The sequence below is a fragment of the Toxotes jaculatrix genome, chromosome 6, assembly GCF_017976425.1.
Source record: "Toxotes jaculatrix isolate fToxJac2 chromosome 6, fToxJac2.pri, whole genome shotgun sequence".
NCBI classification, from domain to species: domain Eukaryota; kingdom Metazoa; phylum Chordata; class Actinopteri; family Toxotidae; genus Toxotes; species Toxotes jaculatrix.
In genome coordinates this window covers 7535958-7562719 of record NC_054399.1, presented here as the reverse complement: position 1 = coordinate 7562719, position 26762 = coordinate 7535958, and the positions used below count along the sequence as shown (strand labels likewise).

The window sequence follows — 26762 nt, the reverse complement described above, 5'->3', positions numbered from 1 at the left end:
TCACACAATCCCAAACAGTGTCACACACTGAACACAATAGTAAGTAATGTACAACTGGAGTAGAAGTCTTGAGTAAAGATATGTTGGTACACAAGAGAAAAAAATTGTGGTGGAAGAAGAATTCAGATTCTTTAAAAGTCACATTATCTCAATGACGACCAACCTCTTCCAGCATTACAGTATTATTTGACTATTTCTTGCATTTTAATGTTATATCTAGTTGGGTTTTAGAATTAAGAATCAGCATATTTTAGAATCCAATCATATGTTTTGCATTTAAATCACAATCTGAAAAGAAACTAGCAGTCACAGCTGTCAAATTTATATAAAGTATAAAATTTATGTAAAGTCAAAGTATGGAAAGGGGAACACTCAAGTGTGAGTAAGTTAAAATCCTATTCGATTAGAGTAACTGAGTAAACGTACTTAACCACTTTCCTCCACTGAAAACACTTAACTAGAACAAGACAGATGACAAATATTGGCATAAAGTCTCTGATTATACAAACAAGAACAATTTGATCTTTTGCTCTTAGACCCTGATAAATCACACATGTAGCAGCTGAGCATCCAAACACTTTGATAACTCCACACTGCTCTCTGCTGGTTAACACAGGAATCCAACACACACTGAACCCAAAATATCACTTTCCTCATTGATTGTACTTTATCCAGGTCAGGGATTATCATTAAAGATCATGGGCAAATGCAAATCAGATTAAGACTATCTTCCTGTCTTTCCATTGGCTGTGAGTGTTGTTGCAACGTGGGCCTTTTCTGTACTGACAGTGCTACACTTTGCCTCATGTACACACACACATTCATTCATTCACTCCCTGAGTGGAGGTCAGAGGAGCTCTTGTTGACACTGAACAGTTACACATTATCTGTGTGAGGAAGAGAACAGAGGGAGACAACAGACACTTTCTCTGGATCACTGATAGAGAGAACGAGGAAAAAGAAGAAAAGGAAACGGGGAGCCAGTGAGCGTTTCAAGAACAATGTTATCTTTTTCCATTTCCTTCTCTGTTTTTGCTTTCTTGGTCTTTTCAAATGTGTGTGTGTGTGCATGTGTGTGCGCATGCATGGATGGTGCACATACAGTGGGTTCCAAAAGTCTGAGACTTAAATGTGCGTATGTGATACAGTAGAGCATCACTGATTCATTCCACCCACTTACGCAACAGTGTCACTTTTTATATAAATAATGACGAAGTATTGCAACCCTTGCCGGTAATACTAACAAATCACACTGTTCTGTTTGATGACTAAGAATTCACTGTTTTCCACTTACAAGTATTATGTTTGCATACTGCATGCTCTGCTAGGACTGCCAGCGATGTGCAAATTTAACTGATAAAAGTTTCAAACATTGGAAAAAAAATGAGATTTAATCTATTCTCCCTGTTTGATTCACACCAACTGAAACATGCCAGTGAATTACTTAATTTATTAATTAAATGCATGCTCTACCACAGTGGCTCCCAGACTGAAAATTGGGACCCCCCTTCCAAAGAGGTCTTTGTTTTCTTTTTAGGTATAGGATAGTTTTACCTCTTCAGAAAGTATTGACATAAAAGAGGTGGAAATTGCTCTCTGGTTGATCTTGTAACAACACAAACATACAGTTTGCAACCACTTTCAAAGAGTCACTAGGCTTTGAAAACGCACTCGTTTGATATCTGCAGTCGCATCGCAGACTTCTACCCTGATGATTGATGTTATCTCTTCAAATGATTATTATTTGTTAGAATTATCATTGTGAAGGTAAAAGAAACCATTACATGACCGGCTTGGTGAAAGTTTAATCTAGTTTTCTACAAATAATTTACATTACTGCAATATTAATGGGAAGTACAGCTCGCAGCTTGGTGTTTACTGTGAGCATCAGCTCTGTGTTTAATGATTCAAAGTCTGCACTGCAATTATATGACTGAGACTTAATAAAGCCCTGATGTGCAGTGTGATCATAAACTGTATAAGACATGGACGCAGCACCCGTGACGTCAGCCACTGGTTTCGGGGAGTCGGTTTTGTGACCAAACCATGGGCATTTGAGCTGCGCCATCTTGGATTTTAGTGGGAGCGTACTTTCCATATTTGGCGGAGAGGCGGTTACTCTACGGGTCAGCCGGGGACAGCCGGCCGAGAACCCGCCCACTTAGGTCGGAGCAATATTTAATATTTACCGGCTTTCACAGCTGCCTCCATCCACTATCCACTTACAGTTACAGCAGCACACAAACAACAGCAGCCGCTTACTGACGGAGCTGCTCTGTCCATGCACTGTCGGACTTTTTAAACAGAAAAATGAGGCGAAATAAAATTGTAGCCTAGTATTCCCGCAATAAACGGACTGAGAGCACGGAACACACCGCAACAGCGTTCCTAACATTAGCTGCTCCGGTCCTCTATCTGTATCAGCGGCGACCACAAATCGGCAATTAAGTCATAAGCCAGCGGCAAAATATGCTAATACATGCTAATTAGCACAAACATCCAGGTAAAATAGTGAGAAATTTACTTACCGAAAAAACTGCAACACAGACTCCTTCGACGGTCGGTTAGTACAGTCCACACTACAACAAGCCATATTGTCACAAAAACCTATCCGAACATTGGCAAACAAACACGGACACTGCAGCCCCCGTCAACCGCTGGGGGTAGCCGGAGGCCTCTGGTAGCAGCCGCCTAGCCCAGCCGATGCTTTAGCAAAGAGCTAACTGCCAGTGCCTGTCTATGGGGATGTCACTCAACGTAACCACGCCCCAATTTATGTGAGAATTTTAAGCCTAAATAACACTAAAACGGTCGTGGTACAAAAAAAAAAATTCACTAACTAAAACTATCAATAGAGACCAAACACAAAAAATGTACCAGGCTGTAAATATGTTTTTTTAGGCTGTAAAGTTGGCTATTTTAACATGGGGGTCAATGGAGAATTGCTCAACACTAAAACACAACACTCGCACAATACTTGCAAACAATATAATAAAAAACATGCAGACGTGTTCGAACCTGTAAAACTGGATCTTTTAACCACTTCCTCCCGTTCATGTACCAGTGTGTTAGTGTGTGTCTGTCTGTGTGAGAGAGACTGAGAGAAAGAGAACCTGTACTGTACTCACCAGAGATGTGCCTGAAACAAATTTCCACAAATTTCAGATAAAATGTAAAGTATTTCATTATGATTTATATTCTTTATTCGATCAACTCCTACAATCAATCATGATATATGCTATAATGTACTAGATTATGTGAGATGTGCTATTTGACAGGCCCCATTAAGCATTAACTAAAAAAAAAAAAAAAAGACTGCCATCCAATTGCAATCCAACATATGACCAGCAGATGGCAGTGTAATCTCTCTCTTAGCACTGAAGAGGGACAATACCTGGAGATGCAAACCTGCAAAAGAAGCAGGTTAAGGTTGTGTCTCACATCTCAAAGCCATCTGCAGGATATTAATATTCAAACTGATTTCCTTGGTGCCCACTAATCCTCTTCACCCTTCCACAGTTTCATCTCTTACCGTGCCACATCACTCATAACCTCCACCACCACCCTTTGCTCCAACTCCCTACTCACCCCCTCTCCATCCTTCTCCCCCTGTCAGATCCCACAGCAGACAGGAACTATAAAACCGTGAGCAGAATTTCATTCATCCAGTGAACAGTGGGAGCCAACACACCCACAGAGTGTCCTCTACATTATCACTGCTCAGACCCCTGAATTTATTGGATGGTTGCAGCGCCTTTCATGTTTTATTGCCACTTTGTGCAATGCCACGACGCTTATTTTCAGCAGGTTTAAGGAGGGAAGACTCTGTCTTCCAGGCTAGGAAATATCAGAAGGTCATGGGAACAGTTGCAGCAAGTTTATGCTTGCTATCCAACCAGTTCAACAATAATATACATCACTTAATGAAAGCTCTATTCTAGTCCCACAGAGACTGCATTGCATTTCGTCTTGTTGCTTTGCTGTCATGGGTTTGTATCTGGCCTGGCATCTTTTCTTTTGCTTCTGTCTCCAAACTCTCTGCAATGCCAATAATCTAATAATAATCCAAATTACTGTATGAAGATAGGCAACATCTGTGTCAGTTTATGCTGCAGAGTGAGTGAAAACACAGAAACAGAGACGTTGTTTTATTGGTTCAGCCCTGCACCACAACTGAATGAAGAACAGCCTGCGTTGAGGACATGAAAATTTCAATAATCCAGTTTTTCCAAAATATTTAACAAATAAATTCAGAAAGCAGGGGGTCTGAAATGGATGAAACCGAACATCATAGGCCCTACATGTAATCTATGACTGCTGCTCTGAAATGCTTACCAGCAGGACCAGCCCGCTGTGTAAGCGAGATATCTGCAATGAGAGAAACACTGGGCCCAAATAACATCCATTACTGCCCTGCTGCTTGGCAAGAAATGACTGTGCTCTAAGTGTGTGTGTGTGTTTCTGACATCATCTGAAGCCGTGACACTCTTGGGTACGGTATATCAGCCTCCCTCCTCCCACACATGTTCAGTTCTTCAAACATATGCATATATTTGTGTCCAAGTGAACACCAGCACACACACACACACACACACACAGTTCCACACGCATATACTTCAGAGTTGTTTTCAGACAGCATTAAGATTCCTTTATTCTTCGGCTGTCCATTAGAAAAACACATCTGTTCTTTTTAAATAACAATAATCTTTTTAAACAATAAAAATTGATTTGTGAGATTTTTTTTTTAGTTTCATGTCCTATAAATGATCTTAGCTGTCTTCCATGTGTTGCTTAAGTTTTCTTAGGCCATAAGTGTCTCCACATGCCCAGAGGAGGCACATGGAGAATAAATAAAGCTCTTGTCAGAGGCCGACTGGCCCTCGGTCTAGATTCTGCTTTTCTTTCTCTTCCTCCCCTCATCAGGCAGCAGATTAGGCTGACACCTCAACTCTGCTTTTACCCATTTGGATACCAGTGTGTGTGTGTATGTGAATGTGTAAATGCCTGTACAGTATCTCAGCTTGTAGTTCAAGTGTCTTTTCAAGTGTGTGTACGCATGACATTCACTGTGTGTACACGGTATATTCGTAAACACGAGTCTTTCTCCACGAGTCTCTGGTCTCTGTATCAGAGTTCGTCGCGTGATGCTCGAGCTGCGGGAGGCGGCGAGTCTCCAGTGACGCTGTTCTGTGCCACAGGGCGGATGCTACCCTGCTGGGCCGTCTTGCGGGCGTGCTGCCGGTCCCAGTCTGTGGCCACGGCTTCGTCGTCCCAGATGGTAGAGGTCTCTGTGTCGCTGATGTAGCCCGGCTCTCCTGTGTAGTGGGTGGGATAGATGAGCAGCGGCTCCACGGAGAAGGCCCTCAGGTCCCGCGGCTCAAAGTGAGACATGTACTTCGTGCTGCGGAGGATGAGGGAGGGAAAGTAAAACAAGGTAGTATAAGAGAGAGAAAGAAGAGATGTTAAGAATACTGGGAACTATTCTCATGCAGCTCAAAGTTTAGAGATGTTCAGTATACAATGATATAAAACAAAGAAAAGCAACATATCCACACATTTGAGATACTGAAGCCAGCGAATAGTCATTTTTACTTGATAAATTACACATTACTTGTTACTAGGGATGAAATCATTGTAAAAGGGAGCTTCAAACACTGGAGTCCCCAGATAGTGGCAAGAGGTAGGCAATTTCTCATTTAGCATTTTGAAATATTGAAATCTAGAGATGTGTTGTCAGTTGGCCACCAACATTGTTGTTCTGAGTTACCAGCCTGTCTGTGAGGGATCTGTACCAAAGGTCACCAAAGGGAAGAGGAAGCGAAGCCTAACCGGACAGATTGCTGAGTCAACGCGGGTTTACGTGACTAGAGTTTGCATTTTGCTATAATTTCTGACGCATCATATCCTGTTAACTGGACATTCTGGTGTTCAAATACTCGATGTACCGGAATTTAATATCAACACAGACAGCAAATTTACAGGATGTCAAAAAGGGGAACGACTCTTTGCTGCTGCAGCTGGATTTTGATGTAATAGAGATGCAGCAGAAAAGCAGTAGAGTGAAAAGTTGCGTATTTCCCTGTGAAATGCCGCAGAATTGGAGCTGAAACAGTGAATTTATTCATGAGGTCAGCAGAAACTCTACTGTTTTAATAATCAGTTAATAATTTCAGTCATTTGTTTCAGCAGAAAAGGTCTGGTTCCATCTTCTCAAATGTGAGCATTCGTTGCTTTTCTCTGTCACATATGTGAGTAAACTGAAAATCTTCAGGGTTTTTGATTGTTGAGTGATCAAAACAAGCAATGAGAATGTGTCAGCTTGAGGTCTGGAAAATAAATGATAATTCATTCTTTTCTCACATTTTGTAGAGAAAACCATTCATCAATTAATCAAGAAAATAGGTGGTAGATTAATAAATAATGAAAAATTAACTAGTTGTGGCACTAAATAGAAAATAAGTTAGTAGAACCATCAAAGCCACTGTGTATTACTACAGACCGGGTATGGTAAAGAAGATCAGAAAAACATTTCATCCCATCAGATCAAAACCATCTTAAGATATTTTATATGTAAACTACCATCATATTGTTGTACACTGTAAACAGCACTGAACTCTGCTATCAGAGTGTCATCATTAGCCTGCAGCAGGGCCAGAGGGAGGAATGAAGGCTGTTTGGCTTTGACACGTCAGACTGGCGGAGTCACACTCCTGCAGACAGGGGTCACCGCAGAGGTCAAATCCCTGCCATCCAGCTGCCTGGTTAAAGCCTGTCAGCACTCCACATGGGACAGTGAAACCTTACACTTTTATTAGTGCTCAGAGTACCTGACCTTCCCCTACACACAAACACACACACTTGAACACAGCTTCTCCACAATGAGGCCTTTTTCACTGGGTTTATTGACATGTGTTTCTCTTTTATCTGATTTTTTTTGGGTGTGTGTGTTTTTGGGGAAAAAAGTTATAAAGAGTTTCAAAGAAAAGCGTTATAAAGAAAAGATAACTAATACTGAGTTTAGGAACTCCGCTGAGTCTCCTTCCCCCAAAAAACAAATGTAACCGACATAATATACATAATTTAAACACATTTGACATATTTTTCCTGCCACCTTTCCACATTTCTGTCCATACTTCCCATTTCTCTCACTTTTTGAACAAAGTCACCTTCTCTCGCTTCTCTACACACCGTGTATTTACCTAGTAACCTATACACTGCACGCTGGACACACATCTCCATGTATTTATATAGTAACACACACACACACACATTTGCACAGTGTCCATCTCTGCCCCACCCCCACACTCAGGCCTCTATCAATGGGAATCCTGTCCCCCTTCTCCAACCAGCAGGAAGAGCCATGCTGGCCCACATTCCTCAAAGAGAGAGATGGAAAAGGGGAGGAGAAGTGGGTGACAGAGGGAGTAGGTGTGCAAAAAAGAGAAGTGGAGGTCTGTAAAAGATAGTGAGGGATTGCAAAAGGAGTAAAAAAAAAATGAAGAATGAGAGAAGAGCCAGGAAAAGGTGGAGGGCCAAGTTAAAGGATAAAAATGGGAGGGAGAGAGGAGGTGGAGGTAGAGGTTGGAGGAGAGCAGGGGCACGGCAGGAATTCCCAAGGAGAAAGGAAACAGAAAAGCAGGCATTGTGTGTCCTGTGGCAAAGCACCGTACCCACTGAGCCCCACAAACAATCCATGCCCTGTGTGTGAGGGAGCACAGAAGAAGAAAGAGCAGAGGGGGGTGGTGCAAAGGAGAAAATGATAGAAAAAGGGACATAATCAGGGGGAAGGAAAGCAGGAACAAGGATAAAAGAGGAGGCATATAGGGAGCATAACTAGGATTTGAACAGGATGGAGGTTGTGGTGTACCACCAGAGCATAAACTAGAAAACTATACACTGTCCCACAGTCTAAAAAGGCACAAATGGGACATGAACATGGTCTGTTTGTGTCTATGTATAGATAATTACTGTACAGTAGCTCCTTTAGTATTTCTGCTCTGGCTTAGTGCCCTCTGCATGCACAGGATCCGTGCAGGAATAAAGCTCTCTGACCGTGCACTTTAAATTTAGATTTTATTTCTTTGCATCGTCCTGTTTATTCAGAATTTGCATTACCTGATATGCTCTAACGTAAGAATGCAGTGCACCTGCAATCATATATTTGTGGTCCTTAGTAAATATTCGCCTGTCTGTTCACATACCAGACAGCCTAAAGGGGTATTTGTGTCTGACTTTGTGAACATTATGCAGTAATAGTTAATTCTGTAGCTTTGTGGTTTTATGCATTACAGGCCTTGAATAAAACTCCATGCCTACTTGTGACATACACGTATCACGTGTATGTCACTTTTATGCAGCACTGTAATTTCAAATCAAAGAAAAACTTAAGTTTAGACTGACTTGGGGTGTTTGTTGAACATGACCGGCAGGAACTCATCCACGGGCAGCATCCTGGTGAACGGCTTTGCAGCCAACAACTTCCTGGCCCCTTGCTGCGACAGCGCGTAGCCGAGTGTCCAGTAGGAGTAGTCGGCCTCAACCAGGTTGTTTATACCTTCCACAGAACGCTCCGGCTGCTGTACCTGCATCCGCTTACGTCCCACATAGCTGGAGAAGAGACAGAGAGAGTGAGTTCACACAAGTTGGTTTGTGCTTGCCTATGGTACACTTTGGTGTGTGTGTGGGTGTGCGTATCTGTATAGATGGTTAGGTGGATGCATTTACATGAGGTCCCAGTCCAGCTGGGCTTTTTCAGTGTCATCCATTATGGCCTGTAGCCGTCGTTTAAACCTGGGCTCAAACCTCACGTCATCCTCTAAAACAAGAACCTTCTGGAGGCCACGTTCTGCCACCTGACGATCAGAAAGCAAAGACAAACACATCGCTTTAACATCAGAGGTAAACACTTGTGAATTTGTGCCATTGTGCCAGAACAGCACTGGATTCAGGATCCTGTTGAATCAGCAGGTTTGGCTCTGTGCTGTTACAGGATCCTCAGTATGCAGCCCTTCTTCCCTGTGTTGTGCAATACATAAGACATCCCTTCCCCTACCTGTGTCCATATAGAGTGATGGCTCAGGAAGCAACCGATCTCCCCTCTGGTCAGCACTCTGCCAGAGTAAGGATCCTTGTAGTCCGGCATCATCTCTATCCCCAGTCCCTGCAACTGAGACGTATTCAGAGCCCTAAGAGAAATTGAGAAGCGGCAGTAATGAGGAGAATGGAGTATTTTATGTCTCTACACACTCGTTATGCAGCTGAGTTGGTCGTCACTATGAAAAGCTTCATGGCAAAACACAGGAAAGTCAAGCCCAGCAGGTTGCAACAAGTAATACATGCAGCCAGACAAAATAAGGCTGGAAGAAGGATTAGGACATTCTCAACAGTGGATTAAAGTAAGTGCTAAGGAGGGAAAGTAAGTCAAGCATATTGCTACAAACACCAAATCTCTGCTTAGACAGGATGTTTGGATATAGACATCAAAAAAGTAGCAACAGAAGACTGAGCATTATCTCAGAGGGCTGACATAAAGTGCATCAGATAGTTTTAGGAAGAAAAATGCCACTGTTAGTGTTGTGCAGTAAACTAAACTTCAAAAGACTTCATCACAGAGAGTGAGAAGAGATTTTTTCAGGATTAAATCAGCCCTCAGCTCACTTCATTGAGGGCACGCAGGGCTGTGTGTCTGTGACCTACTTGCCGTCCACTGCGTCTGTCAGCGTCGCATATAGACCCAGTGAGGCCATTGTTTTCAACATCCTGGTTCTTCTGTCCAGCCGGCGCTTAAGGTTGATCAGGAAAATCTAAAAATTCAAAGGGAAAAATGGAGAAAACATTTTTCTGTGCACTGGAACCTGATTCTATAAGTATATTCCTAATAATAACATTTTTGTTGTCAGTCAGATGCAAAATGCAAAGAAATACAGGACAGAAAAATTAGGAGCTCAGTTCAGATGGGTATGAGGTAAAGGCAAGGGTAAAGGATGGAGCAGAAGAACATGGAGAAATAAGAAAAAGGAAGCAAACTGGGAGTTGCTTATAAACATTAAATACACAGGGGACACAGAAGTAGTTGAGCTCCTGTTGCTGGCAGAGCCAGCACACTCAGTACTCACTTCATCAAAGCCCATCGTGTCCTGTGGTGACGGTGAAGAGTACAGGTGCTCAGAGGGCTCAATGTTGTGGTCAACTGTTGACAGAGAGGGGAAGGAGGCAAGGGGTTAAAACAGCAAAAACAGGATTAGATAATTACTGAATTTCCTCCGGATTGTGGTGGTTTATTTAATTTACTTTGTTTGAAATCTGGGCAGGCAGAAGAGCAGTGAAGGAGGCCAAAGGGGGAGAGAAATTGAGAGGGAGGTGGGGGTTGGATAAACAGAGAGGGGGGAGGAGAGATGGAGAGACAGTGCAGAGGAGGGGGATTGACGTAAAGAGGGTTGACAGGATGCAATCAAGGAGGGTCATGGAGGTCAAGAAGGAGAAGAAACAAACCTGAGAGCTGGAGTAACCAAGAAGTGACAGATAGTGAAGTCACAACAGCTGGAAAGTGTGTATTCGTGTGTGTGTGTGTGTGTGTGTGTGTGTACTCACTCAAAGCCTCCGTGATGGTGTGTATGAAGCTCTCACTTTCATCTTCCACATTCTGCTGCGCCTTGAGAGGGACGGGCAGGAAACCGTAGTGTTCTCTGTTACACACATACATCTGAACACCTGGGAACAGACACACACGCACACACACACACACACACACAGACGGTGTTCACACAGGGCTCCGTAAATACAACCTCTTGACCCAAACCTTTCAAATAAACATGTAAATTAGACCACGTCTGGGTTACTCATACCTCGTGCCACGTGTGTGCATCACTGAAGAAATAAATAAAACCTCTCACAACAGTTCAGCCAGCATCAGTTCAGCGTTAGTGTTAGGACAATGTGATACCCTGCGGATGGAGTATGGAACCCCAAAGTGTCCAATAAATCATTAAATAAATAATCACAATAATACGTTAAAAGGACATGAAATTAATGATCATGTGAATAAAATGTGTAAACATATATACATAAATGATCCAACTATTTGTGAGCACTGCAGGAAATATTAAAACCTGAGACTGAACTGTGGCCACTGTGGCTGTAAGTGATGTTTACAGGATAACAGTGAATGCTAAAATGAAGTGAAACAGAAGTAAAGAAAGGTCATAAAGTCAGCACAACAATACTGTACAAACATTTGCTAGCATTACCTTAAATAGCCGCTACAAGCTACTGGTCTACCAGACCAAGAAAGGCTAAACCAGAAACCTCCCGAGTGTGCCGCACTGAACAAAGGTGCATTTTATTGCTTTTGAATTGAATTCAACTTTTCATTTGTAAGAGGAATGCATGATCTCTTCTGTTTGATGTTTTCAGTTAAATGCTGTACAACTGCATGTAATGCATTGTTGTACGATCTGAGACTAATTTAAATTTCTGTGTGTGTCTTTGTGTTTGCATACCTGCTCGTGTTTGTGCAAATGCTTTTATGAATTAAATGCTCACTGAGCTGGAAGACATATGCCAAACACTCTTGTTATCCGTAAAAGGGGGCGGGGGCGGACTTAACAGTGTTGTTTGTTTCCAGTGGATGATCACTCACATCACACACAAAAATCTATCAACACTGATATTGTTGCACACATAAAAACAGCCGCATGCACATTTAAGACACACACATGGATCCATTTTTCTCTGCGCTCACTCATCTGCCTTAATCTGATACATGTGCGTGACACAAAGAGCACTCAGTGTTACACTGCAGTGTACAGTTCGCAATCGGCTACTAATGAATTTATTAAATCACTGACGATCCTCGCTGTGTCAGAGTGAAGCTGTGAGGCATTTCCATCCCTGCTGCAGATCTGGTAGTTTGCTGCGAGTTGAAGGTCTCAGACTGACCTGCTTGACGTGCAGAGAAAGCAAACACCATGATGTCATCGAAAGCCCAGCTGTAATCCGGGTGAGGGGGGTAGAAGGCCAGGTTCCTGCTGGATTCACGGCGCAAGTCTAAGAGGAAGGTGCTGTGCACCATGGGAACAGGGAAGCAGCCCAGCCGCTTCCACTCCCTGATCGGCTGGTAGTCTGGGGTTCGCTTATAGTAACCCTGACAGCGAGGAGGGAGATGAAGAACCCGAGGTTGAGGTTGAAGATATTTAGCTGATGTGTGGACAGATGGATGAATTAAAGTTTAAACTGTACCTGTGGGGTGATGCCGCACCAGAAGTTGGAGTAGAGAGAGCGAGACTCTAACATGGGAGCCACCAGGGTCAAGTTCTCGGCCATCATCAGGCTCAGCACACGAGGGTTCGTCAACAGGTTGTCACTGTCAACAAACTAAAGAGGGGGGAGGGTCTGAGTGTACAACCCGAAACTATAGAGTATATTTTGGGATTTTGGGCAGATTTTGTAGAGTACAAATTATCTCATGTTTGTACTTAAATGAAAGCGTATCAATGTCTTACCAGTATGTAGTCGGCCCATCGTTCCCTGGCAGCCTTCAGTGCAGCCTGTCTCAGCTTCATCACATGGTTGAACCTAGAGGGAGGCCAGTGCTTTGGACCCCATTCGTCAGTGTATGACCTGATAAAAAAAAATAACAAGATCAAAGTCACCTAACAGATCTTCACTATCACATTAGAAAACACTGATTATGTGAGAAAACCAGAACAGAATCCAAGTCTGACTCTCACCTCGGCTCCTCCATGGGTCTCCACTCCACGTAGTGGTAGACCCGCTGGGCTCTCTTCAGCCATTCTCTCAACATAACAGTAGTGTTGTCCACATTATGGTCTGTTGCCGCCCTGAACACAGACAACAGAGGATGTCATGCAAATGAAGCTGAGTATTGCTTCACTAAAACGCTTAAACGGCTGTCGCTGGGCAGAAACAAGCCTCATGGCTTGTCAGAACTGATTTAAGGGATGAGACCTTCTGGAAAAATAAGAGGACGTGAAGCAGAGTTAAACATAATGCAGAAAGTTGCAAAATGTCCTTAGCTTGAGGAAACAAGGACGAGGCTGTGACACTCTGAGCCATGACGTTCAGACAGCATGTTACTAAAGAAGACGTTCAGGCTTCTTCCAGATTCGTCTAATTACTGTCTCATGTTACGACAGGAAGCCTCAGTGAGGCAAAACCCCCTCACTGCCTATTTAACAGAACAAAGTCTGAAGTGTCACAGTCCAGACAGGCGTTACTCTGAGGCACTCTGGGTAAAAAAAAAATAAAAAAGGCACACAAAGCTCACAGTAATCCTCCTCTGGCTTTCATTTTTCTAGCAATTGTTGTTGCTGGATGTCAATCAAATAATCAAGACAAGCTCATGCACAGAGACTTTGAAAAAAAAGCAAACTAACACAGGATGCAGGTGGATGTTGATGCTCTGTGTGTAAACAACCTGTCACGAAAATATTACAAAGGTACACTGACAACACACCAGCTTACACAGACACACACTCATACCTGTAAGCAAATTATGTCAGTGTAAAATTTAGTACAGTTGCAGTTGCTTGTTTGTTTGTCACTCCTGCGGTTTGCACTCTGCATTGCTGTTTCTTCACAGAGATTTCCACTTCAGCTCCCAGAGCTGACTCAGAGAAGACACTGTGGCTACTGTATGTGTGTGTGAGAGAGAGAGCGTGCGCGTATATAAGCTGGTGCAAGAGAAATCAAAACCCCGAACAAGCCCTGCGTCACTGTGCAGCTCGCTATCACTCCAACACATCTGGGAGCATCAGAAAAATAAATATCACCTGTCTCTCCCTCTCTCTGCATTTAAATTGCAATTTAGGGAGGAAAGGTCAACAGAATGTGAGGCAGAACCCTGTATTTGAATGTGTGCATACAAACACACACACACACACACTCAGTGAGATGGAGTTTTCCACTGCCTGCTGTAATATTCCTTGCTGTACTCTCTCCAAAATCACACCCAATTTTAGACTGGCTGGACAGAGATAGAAACGCAACACACACACACACACACACACACACACACACACACACACACACACACAATTAAAATCATTGACCACTACGTCTCCTCCAGGCTTCTCCAGCTGTTAGTTATGTTGGATGAAGTGTTTATCTGTCTGACTGAAGATGACTGAAATTCCAAACATAAGAGAGCTCTGCCTTTTTCTCACTAGTCTTTATGTGCGATACAAGACTGTGCATGCGTCTGTGTTATTTTTCCATGTGTGTTATTTGAGCCATGTGTTTGTGCGATCTTATAATCATTTGTGTACCTGTGTGTATCTTAAAAAGAAAACAGGTGTTTCTCTATTGGTATTTGCACTAAATGCGGATGAAGACTATGAACACTGTTATCTTCTATGTTGAGAGTGTACTCACTGAAAATAAAGGACACAGTGCAAATGTGTATGTGTGTGTGTGTACACATGCCTACACTTGCAAATGTGTCAAAAAACATACAGACATTCATTTTCGTGTCCTGGGAATGCTGCAGTGGTGGGACTGGTAATTTATGTGCTTCACACATGGTGGTTTTAAAACTTTTAAATGGAACTACTTGAGTGAGCCTGTGTGAAAGGTTGTGAACGTGTGTGAAAAGTAGAAATGTGCGTGCAAGCATGTGGATGCGCGTATTACTGCATAACTGCCCACGAGAGTAATAAAGGAAGCCACCACCCTTGATGACCAGCTGTTGTTTTGTTTTATCGTAGGCTAGAAACACATCCTGAAACACCTGACTCGCTGGTAATGAGTAGATCTGCACACACATTTACATGCTTCTTCAACCACTAAACTGCACATCGCTCGGGGATATAAATATGTTCCTACACGCCATCTCCCAATGACAGACTCAGCTCCAGGCGGGGATTTAAATCGAGGGAAGCTCTGGGAAGTAAAGATGCATGGTACAGTATGTGGGAACATACAGATATAGGAGTATGTGACGGCAAGAGTGAGTGTGGGATAAGAGGGGTGAAGGAGGGAGAGAAAGAGAGAGTAAAAGAAAAGGAGATTTGCGTTTACTTCACTTTATTTTACTGCTAAACATAAACTTAAAATTTGCAGGGGTGTTCCAAAACGTTCTCATCGATTAAGAATTAACATTTTGCTGAATTCCTCACACTGCTCGTTAAAACCCATCCAAACTCATAAAGACTCACACAGGCTGACTTACACACAACACACTAAAATGCTAATGACACTTTTTCTCCGGCTCACAAAATCAGAAGAGACATAAATCCCGCTGGAATTCTTTTATGTATCTATATGGGCTCTTCTTGGCAGGAAATCTGCTTCCTGTGTCCAGGTGATCAGCGAGTAAAGGTTGAAGGTCGTCTACGAAAGAGTAGAAAACTTGCGTCTGCGTGCCATGGGAATGGTAGAAAAAGAAATGTGGGAACAATTACTTCAATAAATCAGCAGATTTTACCAATAAATGGGAAGCATCAGTTTTGTAGCTCTAGCTTTGTTATGCAGCTGTTCTAGATAAAACACCAGAAATAATAATGTGATAAACATACATCATGCACCTACTGATGAAGAGACATACATTCTTTAGTATTGGGGTTTCTTACTCGCTCTTGTTTTTCACAAGCACATCCTCCAAGCCTGCCCCTCCCACTGCCCAGTCCCTCCGAGCACTTCCAGGACTCTGAGCACACTGTGTGATTTTCCATTACCAACATTACATCTCTGCATGCCTTAATGATTTCTGGAAATGTGAAACTTAGTGACGTATACAACAGGGAAGCATACGTACACAGTGTGTGTATGTATGACACAAAGAGAGTGAAACAATGGGACATGCTCTCCTCTGTCTCACTTCATTTTAGACACGTTCGTCCTTCTTCAGCAGGCAGATATGTGCTCCTTCTCCACAATTTCCTCTACCTTCAGGCAAGATCAGCCACTGCAGCTGCACTGTACTGTACTGTGACCCCAATGCCAAGCCCGTGAGCCTTTGCAGTTCCTGTCAAATACCTCAGCTGTGCCTAGCTGATGTCTCTGAAACTACAGGACTGTGAAGATTTTGCCCATCTGGGTTCGGAGGCTAAAATCAAAAAGAGGGTATATATACACACACACATCAAACAGAGATCCAAGGTTAAAATGAAGTTCTGAAATTGATATGTACAAAGATATAATAACCTGGGCTCTTCAGCTTATATCACCCTCCTCATCCCTCCATACCTTTGAATGTCTTTTTTTTTCTTGCCTTGTGTAGTGCATTCCTAGTTTGAAGTTTACAGTAAACTGCAACCTCATTATTCCACTGCCTGCAGCTCTAGGGTTAGGCTTCATCTCCCCCTTTCTGCCTTTATGATCAGCATCTGGACAACACATGCTTCCTGAGGCCTCACCTACACATTGAACCATTACAATGGTGCAATGATTTTCCAAAATAAAACTGAGAGGGAAAAATACGCAGCTGATAACAAAATGCCAGGTAGTCCCTTGTTCAGCCGATTCTGCTACTGGCTTGTACGGTATCCTAAGACAAGCTCAAATTTTTGTATCACATTTTATGAAAAGCAATAGCCACATTGTTAAAAGTTTCAAAACTGCTTTTTGGTTTGGTCTGTAGAGATCATGCGGTAAAACTTTGCAATACAAACACCTAACGTGATTATCATCCCGCTTCATCACTCTCTCTGCCTCTCTCCCTCCCAATTGTCAGGGTTATCCACTCCAGAGAAGTGTGTCAGATAACAGTGAGTGTGTCATGTAGGCGGCCAACTGAAGGCTGACATCTGGCCTTCAACACAGAGGCTTGTCTCTTTGACTTTAGGTAAACACAGGCCTGAAAGCCCCCAGCGGGCCAGAGTCAGCTGACTGTTGATTCAATAAGCTATCTAATATCACTGCCAATAATGACTGGGTGCTGCAAGCAATTATGAGGCAAGAATGCCTCTTTCAGACCTGAGCACAGATGACTTTAAAACATAATAACTGTGCTCTTGTGTGTGTCTGTGCGTTGATTTTGTGGTATCCTCTGTAGGCTGACGTGGCTGCAGGCTTCTTGTTGGCCCAGAAGGGCAAAGGAGAAAGAGGAGGGGGTACACGGGTAGAAAGGTGGAGAGGAAAAGGGAACAAGAGGAGTAGAAGGGAGGAAGGGTGGTAGGAGGGGAAGGTGAGGCAGGACCTCCTGTCTGAAATTCCTCATGACTCTCAGGGTCAACAAAAGTAGCCAAGGCCAGTGGGCTTGCACTGAAGTGTAATATGCAGAGATATTCATCGTGGCTAAATATTAAAGAAAGCCAGTATGGTGGTAGGAGGCAGGATGAGAAGCCTCTCCTCCTCCTGTATGACCTTTTGCTGAACATTTGCATTGGGTGTACACTATGTCACTTTGTACCTCAGAATTTTCTTGTACGAATATGCAGCCATTCCTTGGGATCCTGAGCTGAAACAAGAGATGCTGAAATGGTGTCTGTGCAGATCAGTGACACAGAGTCACTTCCCTTTTACATTTTAATGAGGTCAGATGATTAGAAATATCTTTCTTAGGCTCTTAGTATAACATTTTCATGGTTTTAAAATGTTTCCTAATAATACAAAGATTAATTGAACCTGGTTGCAGTTTGCGGTGCTCTTTTAACAGTTTTACAGAATTCTCTTTTAAAATTGTGTGTGTGGCAGCTGATTTTTAGTTTCAGTACTGCAGTTGACCACTGGGACAATTTAAGGAAGAGTGATTTGCCATGTAGTATCCAGTTCCCTTAATAAAAGCATGCCCTTCCTTTGATTCCAGAGCTTTTAGCCATTTGGCTTCAGGAAAAAAAACATGCCTGAATGTATCTCACTGTATGCTGATGATCTGCTTTTGTTCGTCTTCAATCTAGTATTTTCTTTCCCTGCAGTTCTGGACCATTTTTGGTTAACTTTTTGATTTAAGCTGGGCAGGTAAGGGCAATACCAAGTAATTTTCTGGCACCAAAACCCCATATATTTAGAGCTAGCGACACAATGTAAACATTCAAAGCAGGTTGAATCACTCAGTCACTGGAACTCATTATGCAAAGCACTCTGGTTGTGAAAGAGGACGGGACGCGAGTAAATGGAAGGGAGGGAGAGACTGAGCAAAAACTTAATGAAACAGATGGAAGAAGTGATGGAGGGAGAGAAGATGTAGGAAATGAGACACAAGGAGGGAGGAAGGGAGAGGGATCATCGTGGTTTGGTCGTGAAATTGATGACACACACACAGACGGATGGATGGTGCTAAAATTCTATTACCTCTATGAGAACATGAGCACCAGTCTTTCTAATGAATACTCCACTATTCATGAACAAATCGCTCTAAACACATTAGCTGACTGATGGACAGTGGACCAGTTTCTTCCCCTCTCTCACTCTCTTTACCCCAGCTTCTACTTTGACTAAGTTCATTCCATATCAAGGCCTCCCGCCTCTCCAGAACCGAGCGCTGATACCAAGATGCCATTACAGTGTTCGCCACTTCTATCAATGCTGTGCTGCCAAGCTCTGAAAATAGTGTGCTGGAACACATGGGGACATCTAAGCAAGAATTCACAGCTCAGGGCCAAGTCCAGGAACAACCATTTCCACTCCAAGGGGAATGAGAGAGATAGAGAGACAGAGCTCTAAAAAGGCCCAGGGATTGGAAAGTCAATTCTCCCTGTTTATTGCAGTTGATTAAAGAGATATGTCTGGTCTACAGAGAAATATTTCCCATGAATACCTTTTCGCTACAGGGCAAAGCAGACAGGGCTGGACTGTTGGCAGGTACAACATCGTCAGCTGCATCCCTTCAGCTTTACAGAGAGTTTGCTGGTTGTGTCGAGTGGAGGGCTGGCAAAGGTTAAGCTCTGAAGTCACTGTGTTGGGAAAAAAATTGACTTTTTGGCCACATAGTAATTTCTACTAATAACACTTCATCATTACGTGTGATTTTTTTTTTTTATTTCCACAGATCCTTTGTTGCTATTGGAGCAGTATGTTATGTGTTACTGTTGATGTGTTACTAGCCATAGGCCATGTGCCTGGTGTCTTCGCCACACCAGAAGAGTGAAAAACACATCAACATGACACACCTTTGCACTGCGTAACATGTTCCTTCATTGTAATGGGCACTCTAGATGATGAGCACTCTATTTCAGTAAAAACAAATGGGCAAATATAGAATGATGAAATGATTATATATCCTTAAACAGTGGACGATGGACTGGTGACAGGTTATCATTCAGAGCGCCACAAGCAATGTGTCTTAAATGTCAAGAACATTAGATATAGAGGGGACTCACACCAGATGTTTTTGCATCACTCAGGAAAAGCAATGACTGGCCATCTCACAGCAGAGTGGCCACAGGGCTCTGCCAGATGTCTTCTGACTGGTGGCTTTGATTCCAAAGCGATTCCAAGTGTGTGCAACATCAGTTGCAGATTACTTTGCTTCACAAAGCAAACTGTCTTCTCCATAAACAAGGTACAAACATCTCCCTTTGCTCCAGTGAGTTTGGGTCATTACAAGCTGCTTATCGAGGAAAAAAAATCCTCCTGCGTTTCTGGAGTTCATGTCAAGTACCCGAGCAGATGCTCAAAGACCATTACAGTTTCCCATGTATTGGATGTGAGTGCAGATTACAACTCAGGTGATACTGATTGGGTGGTCAGAGATGGCTGCGGCTTGTTACTCTACACATGGAAGTTCTGACTTGCTGTGAGCCTTGTGGGGTACTTGGGAAAGTGAATGGAAAACAGGGGCTGAGCCAGAGTAACAGAGCACAAACACACACATATCCATCGCATTCAAACACACACATATCCATCTAACGCACACTGGCATGTGTGAAAAGAAACACACATGCTTGCATATTCATACCCATACTTGTACCAGAACATTGTAGATTATCAAACACGCACATTTTAGTGTACAGTGCCAATACTGTGATCTAACACATATTGACACATACCAAAAGCATATGTTGCTAATCATTAACAAATGCCCATAACAAATGTCTGCACCAGACAACTCACAAAGCCCATCCCATCCTGATCATTTATTCCACTCATTTGGGTAAAGTGCCCTCTTAAAATGGCCAAACCCCCTCCATGACAAAACCACAAACAATTTATCCTTCACTGGTGTGCTCCCATGGAGGAATGGGCCCTGAGGTAACACACCTGGCATAAGGCAACCCCAAGGGCAACTATGTAACCTTGCAAAACAGATAACCTGATTTTTGATTCTTCCCATTTTCTTCTATTTTAACATTTGTCAGTCAGATGAAAGCAAACATGAAATAACTGATCTGCTAAAAACAACGCCAAAAACTGTGACTTCACAAAACCTGATCGAACCACCAGTGACATGGACAAACTGTCTGTGGGGGCAGGGGCAGGAAACAAAAAGGGGCACCTCTACCAGGCACAGTGTGAAGGTTACAGGCTACAGGTCCTAGTGAGAAGAGGATGGCCAGTCTGAATAATGCATCCATGATGTTGAAGATTTATCACAAGCAGTCTCAGGCAGCAAAGCTACATTGCTTTGACAATTTGAGGGCTTGTTTGTTGTCTTAGTATGTGGAGTTTTTACAGTTGTTCAAAAGTCCCTTTGATGGACATGGGCTACGTACTGAAAGCAAAATAGCTAAGTACTTTTGTTTTGAAGAATAAATAATGAAATGACATTTTCTATGAGTAATTTGTATTTAGTGATTGAGTATGTTTTTCAAATAACGTCGTTAAGTCAGGTTTCACCTTTTTTGTAAGAGAACCCTGCAGTGGTCTCAACAAAGTGATTATATTGTATATTGTCAGTCTGAACATGGACTTAGGGTTAATTTTTGCCCCAAGGTCATGACAAAGCAGTACTTGAGTTAAATAGAGGGGCACTCTGGCCAAGTGAACAAACATAAAAAACTTATGCATACCATCTAGGCACAGATGTGCTCGTTCAAAAGGAAAATTTGGCACACTGCTGCTAAGCACAACACCACAGTCGGCATAAATCACACAGTCAAAAAATCTTTTACTCAGCATGCAAGTCCAATTTGTTATGGTTCATTTATTGCTGTGCAATTCTGTGCATTTGTCAAACTAGCTTTAAAAAGCGATATTATTTATGTCATGTTACCTCAAATCACACGGGGAAAATCATTTCTATCACATGCTCGAGTGGAGCTGGATGTGGTCTGGAGTATCTAATAATCTCATGAAATGATATAGTAGATACAGACATAATCGTATAAAATTTCTTCTAATGTCTGACAGGACATATAGTATAGCACATCTGTCACTGAAGTATTCAGCATGTATTTGCACAACTGTGGAAACTCTTTAACTTATAGAGTCATATCACGCCTCAGGCCTTAGGGTGCAACAGCATTTAACAGTGCAGAAAGTGGAAAAGAACATGAAGTTTCTTTTAGCCATATATTTTGTTTTGTCAACAAAATGCAATGAGACAAAGTCTTGCTCGAGTTTAAACACTGTCACTGGAAAAGTACCATGACAGTGTGTCATAAATGTGGGATAAGTGGTTATATGATAAATGAGTATATAAACAACATGAAATTGTGAGAGTGAGAAAGCGAGTCCTCCGGGGAAGGCCGATGATGTCAGTGCTCTGACATCCTCTTTTGGGTTCAGTCTGTCCCTGACAAGTCCACAAATCATCTCAACCCTCAGCCCCGCACCTGGGAAAGCACTTCGCCACATGAGCACAGCCGGAAGGCAATGAGCAGCAGGCAGTCAGCAGCGTGAGGAGCAAAATAATAGCAGGCTGGCTTTAACTTCAGAGAGGTTGATCTGCATTGTGCCTCAGATGTCAAGACAAACACACAGCTCGCTGCTTATGAAATCCTCTTTGATTTCCTTTGAAGCAGCTCACCAGCAACATTAATAAGCAGACTCCCGAGGGCAAGGTGCAAAACTCAATAGTTAACCGCCACAAATTAAGGCTATTGAATTCTGAATTTAACCTTTCAGTCACAAGGAGTCCACCTAGCCTTGCATGAAAAGTTTTGTTAACTCTGAAACCTTGGTTCCCTTTTCTTTCTCCGCATTTTTGGGATTAATGCTTATTCACTTTCTTTCAGAGAGCTGCCCCGTCTCACATCTTAGCACAAAGGCTGGAGTCTCCACTGAGTGCCTGGCAACCCCTTGGTGACGACAGGACTGTAGGTGCACTAAGCCAACATACAGACCAACACATAAACCCCTGTGAAACAGCAACTTTTGTGTGGCTTAACCAGATTTTGCAGATTTGGCAGATTTCTTTCACCTTTAGAGAGAGTCAGGTTAGCTGTTTCCATGCTAAGCTAAGTTTAACCTGTTGCTGACTCTAGCTTCATGCATCCTGGACAGAAAACCACCTTCAAATTCATCTTCTCACCAACTGGCACCTGAAGTTCTGAACGGCTAGGATCTACTGCAATGCTCAACCGCGCTAGATAAGGCTGTTACTTAAATCCAAGGTTCCTTTCACTAACCATTTGATCAGATTTCCCAAACAACAATATGGAGTGTCTTGTCATGTCTTATAATGCACGGTTGTCCTGTTAGGACAGACGGATAAGGATGGAGCAGCAGCAACAGGACAAAGGGAAAGAGGCGAACAGACGTGGTCAAGCTACTGTAGGAATGCGGATTAACCAAATTGCTAAATGCCCTCAGGGTAATTTTCCCAGCATTGTTGACCACCTTCTCTGGCCCCCCCTTCTCTAATTCCCTGCATTCTTTCATTTCTTAACAACAGTGTGAGAGTCTTTATCACTGCTCTGCTACTTCTCTGTCAGACCTGTGCCCACTTGCACAGGGAAAACTTCTAAAGGCAGTTTTTACTGACCATCCCAAATGTCAGAGTGAGTCATAGCTGAAGAAATAGGGTGGAGGAGACATGACCTGGCTGATCAATGCAGATTATCCCGGGAACAGGCTCAAACTGGAAAGTTTGGTCCTCCCAGCATCTTCAGACAGGCCAAAGTCGCTTCAGATTATTGTCAACATGGATGATTTTGACATCTGACTGAGTTGTTAAGTGGTTTAAGACTCTTAAAGACTGCTGTCCTTGTGTCATTGCTGTAATTTTCATTGTTAACATAGTGAAACTAGACCATTCAGATCAACTCAGGAGGCTATGCAATAACAAATTCACTGAAATTCACTACAAAACTGAATATTATGCTGGAACTATGGTGCCAATACAAGCTTCTCCAGCATGAAGCAAGAAGCAATAGGACACTTGTAAGTCTACTTTTGGTGAATTGTCCTTGATCAATTGGGAAATGCTTCTGAGAATCAATCAGGTACATTATGATCTCTTAGATCCTCGTCTCACCACATATTTTGCACTGCATTTGAACAAGACCAGACAAGTTTTTCAAACTGCAGAACATCCTCCAGCTGTGTGTCCCCATAATCTTTCTTTATGTTATGACTGATCGTGTTTCATTCAGCCTCTTACTGTTTCTCTTTAGCTGCATGTCTCATATACACACGTGCAATACAAATGCTGCGCATTAACACAGCACCTGTGTCCGCCTGGTCTGGTGAGAGGACAATTTAGGGGTGAAGGGGGAGAGCATTAAAGAAAAGAAGAGCATCCTTATTATTGTATTTAATCATCTGTGTCCTCCTGCTCTACTCCTTCTTGCTCAGTCTCCCTTGAACTGCATATTTGAAATGAGTCAAGGAGAAAAACAAGCCTCTGTTGTGCTCAAGCCTGAAGCTCCAGAGAGGAGTTAATGTGAGGAACATCGTGTACCCACATCAAAAACAGGAGCTTCACAACCAGACACTGTAGGCATGAGCTATATACGCCTGATTCTTTACACTGATCAGCACGAGATCTACGTAAACAAGTTATGGACGGTAGTAAAGTGAAGCAACCTGTCTGCTGCTTTAAGGGCGAAGATGCGTATCACCCAACCACAAAGTCTTTGGCTTGAGTCCAGCTGGAGACCCTTGTCTCACGTCATTCCCCTCTCCGTTTCTCCAAGCTTCTTACCACTCTCTGCTGTCAAATAAAGACAAAAATGCCATAAAACGATCTTTCAGTAGCAGTGATGCTGAAGTCATTTAGCAGTACTAATCCAAAGGTTGAATGGATTCACTGATTTTTCATAAATCATCCAAAAGGCTTCATCAGTCCCACTTCATTAGATATCCTCTGACCTGAGGAGCTTCATTCATAATGTTTAGGTTTTGGACCATATTAGCGCTCTGTAACTTATTGTAAAAATGCTATAACATGAATAAATGCTTTTAGTGAGAAATGAATTACAATTTGGCATTTATTGTCTGGTTTGGCTTACATGTTAAGCAGTAATGACGACAAAGAGAAACAAAGAGGCACATAGCTGTATGAGTTATGATGAGTAAAACATATCATTTTCTTAACCAATCTGACCACAAAAAGCCAACAAACTTTTTTTATGCATAAACATCGTTACTCTAACAACATTAAAGAATGTTTTAAATATTTTCACTGTTTCCAGCTGACATGCTTTTTTTTTTTTCTTTAAATTTATAAACACCACAGAAACAAAGCAGCACCACACACTAAAAGAATAGCTACGATCATTTAATGGCCTCTTGGGTGACCTCTCATACTTCACACACAAATTTATGTCTCCATGTGGTAAATAGGTTTATGTAAACATATGTGCTCACTAACAATCTGACTACATTTAAAAACATACAGTGTATTAACTCCTATATAAATAAGAGAAGACTTTATGGAAGTTAATGAGAGTAAAAAAACACCTGTTAGTGTGTGTCCTTATTCTCTCCTGATAAATTTCTCTGTTAGTGACATCGGTCTGTGATTTTTTTTTTTTTTTCTTGCCGCACTGACTACAGGGCAGAGAGAGTCACCACTCGTAACTGATGGGGTCCTTCCTCTGTTAGTTAAACCACTCACAAAGCCATGTTTAGCCCAGCCACATTGGCACTTAGCTCCAAAGAGACGGGCCTCTTCTCTGTATTGAGTTTCTCCAGCGTGCATGTGTTTTGGTGAGGGTCTCTGAATTGGAAACAGACAGTTCCTCTGCAAACAACATCAAGACATTCAGCAAGGGAAGGGTGGGAACGCAAAATAAAAGAGAGCCAGGGAGGTGGACACAGAGGACAGAAGCACTGCAAACATCCACCACTATGTGTTGTATGAGATTGTTCTGTATTATATATCTCACTTTCTTCACATGTCTAATCTGCACTCTGATAATCGACCTGCCTCTAGTTAGAAATCTCTTCAGATCCTGTGTGATTTTCTATCTAATCCATCAGTCTGCACAATCCGCATTCATACCATACACACACACACATTTCACACATGACTTCCCAGAACTAACACACACACACACACACCCTGTCCTGCTGTCAGACCAACTCACTGTCTCCTTTCATCCCTTCACCTGCAGGGATCCCTCTTTGATAACTTTATATAATCCCAGTCTGCTCCTATGAGACCCTACCTGGAGTGAGCCCCCCCCACCCACCCCCTTCCATACCTGCCAGCCCTGCTGTTTTAAAGCCCCGTTTCCGCAGGTTTGTGCTGAATCAGACGGAGGGAGCCGCGATTAAGGGTTGAGCCTAACCCTAACATGCACAGCAGCTCTTTCATCTTTTCGCACAGTGTGCAATTTGGATGCCGGCAGACACGCGAGGTAAGTGCATCGTAAAAACCCAGCAACAGGTCTCCGAGCCCGACACTGACAATCTGTTATTATAATTAACGCGGACACACGCTGCTTTTAATTACAACACGCTCCGCTGCAGACCGCCGTCCCAACCACCATGTGCTGTGGAAGACGCGTGTAACTTTTCTGAAAATGCATATTAGAAACTAACAGATGGATAAGCTGTAAGTGTAAAAAGTGGCAGGTAACGGATCGGTATATGATTAAAAACTTACTTATATTCGCAGAAATATTTGCACAGCATTGTAATTAAACTCACGCATAATTGTTAGAATCGTGTCAGGGGAAAAAAAAGTTATCTCTATCCCACAAACTGCCACAGCTGCATCCCTGTTTGTGTGTCTCTCACCAGATCGCTATGCGCTCCTTCGGGTACTCCAGCCTCTCGATGCAGCCCAGGTAATATGGCAGGCTGTGCGCCGCGTTACGAGCCACAATGGCGATCATAACCTTTGGCTTCAGGAGGGAGGACTCGGGCTTGACCTGCTCCTGCACCAGCGTCACCAGCTCCGACACGACGCCGGGCACCAGAGCGGCCAGCAGCGCCCACAACACACCGACTCCCACGGCCCCGACCGCCCGCATCTTCGCTTCCACGATTCCTCCGTGTTTCTCACAACACGGACCCGGAGTACACAGACTGGGCAAGAGAGAGAGAGAGAGAGAGAGAGAGAGAGCGAGGGGAGACTGAGCCACTGTGGGAGGGGGAGAGAGGACGGAAGGTAAAAGAGGGGGAGAGGTTGGGTGGAGGGCTTCCTACCCACTTTTACCCCTCCCACCCTCCTACTGGCTGCTGCTGGAGGAGCCTGTGCAGCAAACTCTTCCTCCATCCTCTCCTCCGACTACTAATAACAATTAGGATTCATTAACATACCTTAACTGCTAATGAATCGATTCTTTTATAAAATTAAAATGATTCTATCTGTCTTATTAGTAAAATGTGAGGCAGGACGTGTTCCAAATCAAAGGTGCCTGTCTGCAGACTTTTAGCTGGTCCATGTCTGGTCGTCCTCATTAACTCTCCTCCTCCTCCTCCCTGCATGAATGTTTCTTTCCTTTTTCCACGCCTTCGTCCATGACAGCCTT

At 43.0% G+C, this 26762-nt stretch overlaps 1 protein-coding gene across 1 annotated transcript; it reads right to left on the bottom strand.

Annotated features, from left to right (window-relative positions):
- Positions 1 to 4141: 4141 nt before the first annotated feature.
- Positions 4142 to 26358, bottom strand: colgalt2 (collagen beta(1-O)galactosyltransferase 2). Its single transcript, XM_041040291.1, has 12 exons — positions 26026 to 26358; positions 12729 to 12839; positions 12501 to 12618; positions 12238 to 12372; positions 11938 to 12142; positions 10591 to 10710; positions 10116 to 10189; positions 9697 to 9803; positions 9053 to 9185; positions 8725 to 8852; positions 8401 to 8607; positions 4142 to 5401 (listed from the first exon to the last, which is right to left on the bottom strand). Exons 1-12 carry the CDS (start codon positions 26259 to 26261, stop codon positions 5128 to 5130), a joined length of 1848 nt encoding a protein of 615 aa, XP_040896225.1. The 5' UTR covers positions 26262 to 26358; the 3' UTR covers positions 4142 to 5127.
- Between the last annotated feature and the right edge of the window lie 404 nt (positions 26359 to 26762).

What these genes read in the sequence shown, in the direction of transcription:
- colgalt2 (XM_041040291.1), bottom strand. Translation starts at nt 26,261, where the DNA reads ATGCGGGCGGTCGGGGCCGTGGGAGTCGGTGTGTTGTGGGCGCTGCTG. An exon ending in AAGGAGCGCATAGCGATCTG is followed by an intron (nt 12,840 to 26,025) that starts GTGAGAGACACA and finishes GTCTGTGTTCAG; the next exon opens with GGCGGCAACAGACCATAATG. An exon ending in GATGGGCCGACTACATACTG is followed by an intron (nt 12,373 to 12,500) that starts GTAAGACATTGA and finishes CCCCCTCTTTAG; the next exon opens with TTTGTTGACAGTGACAACCT.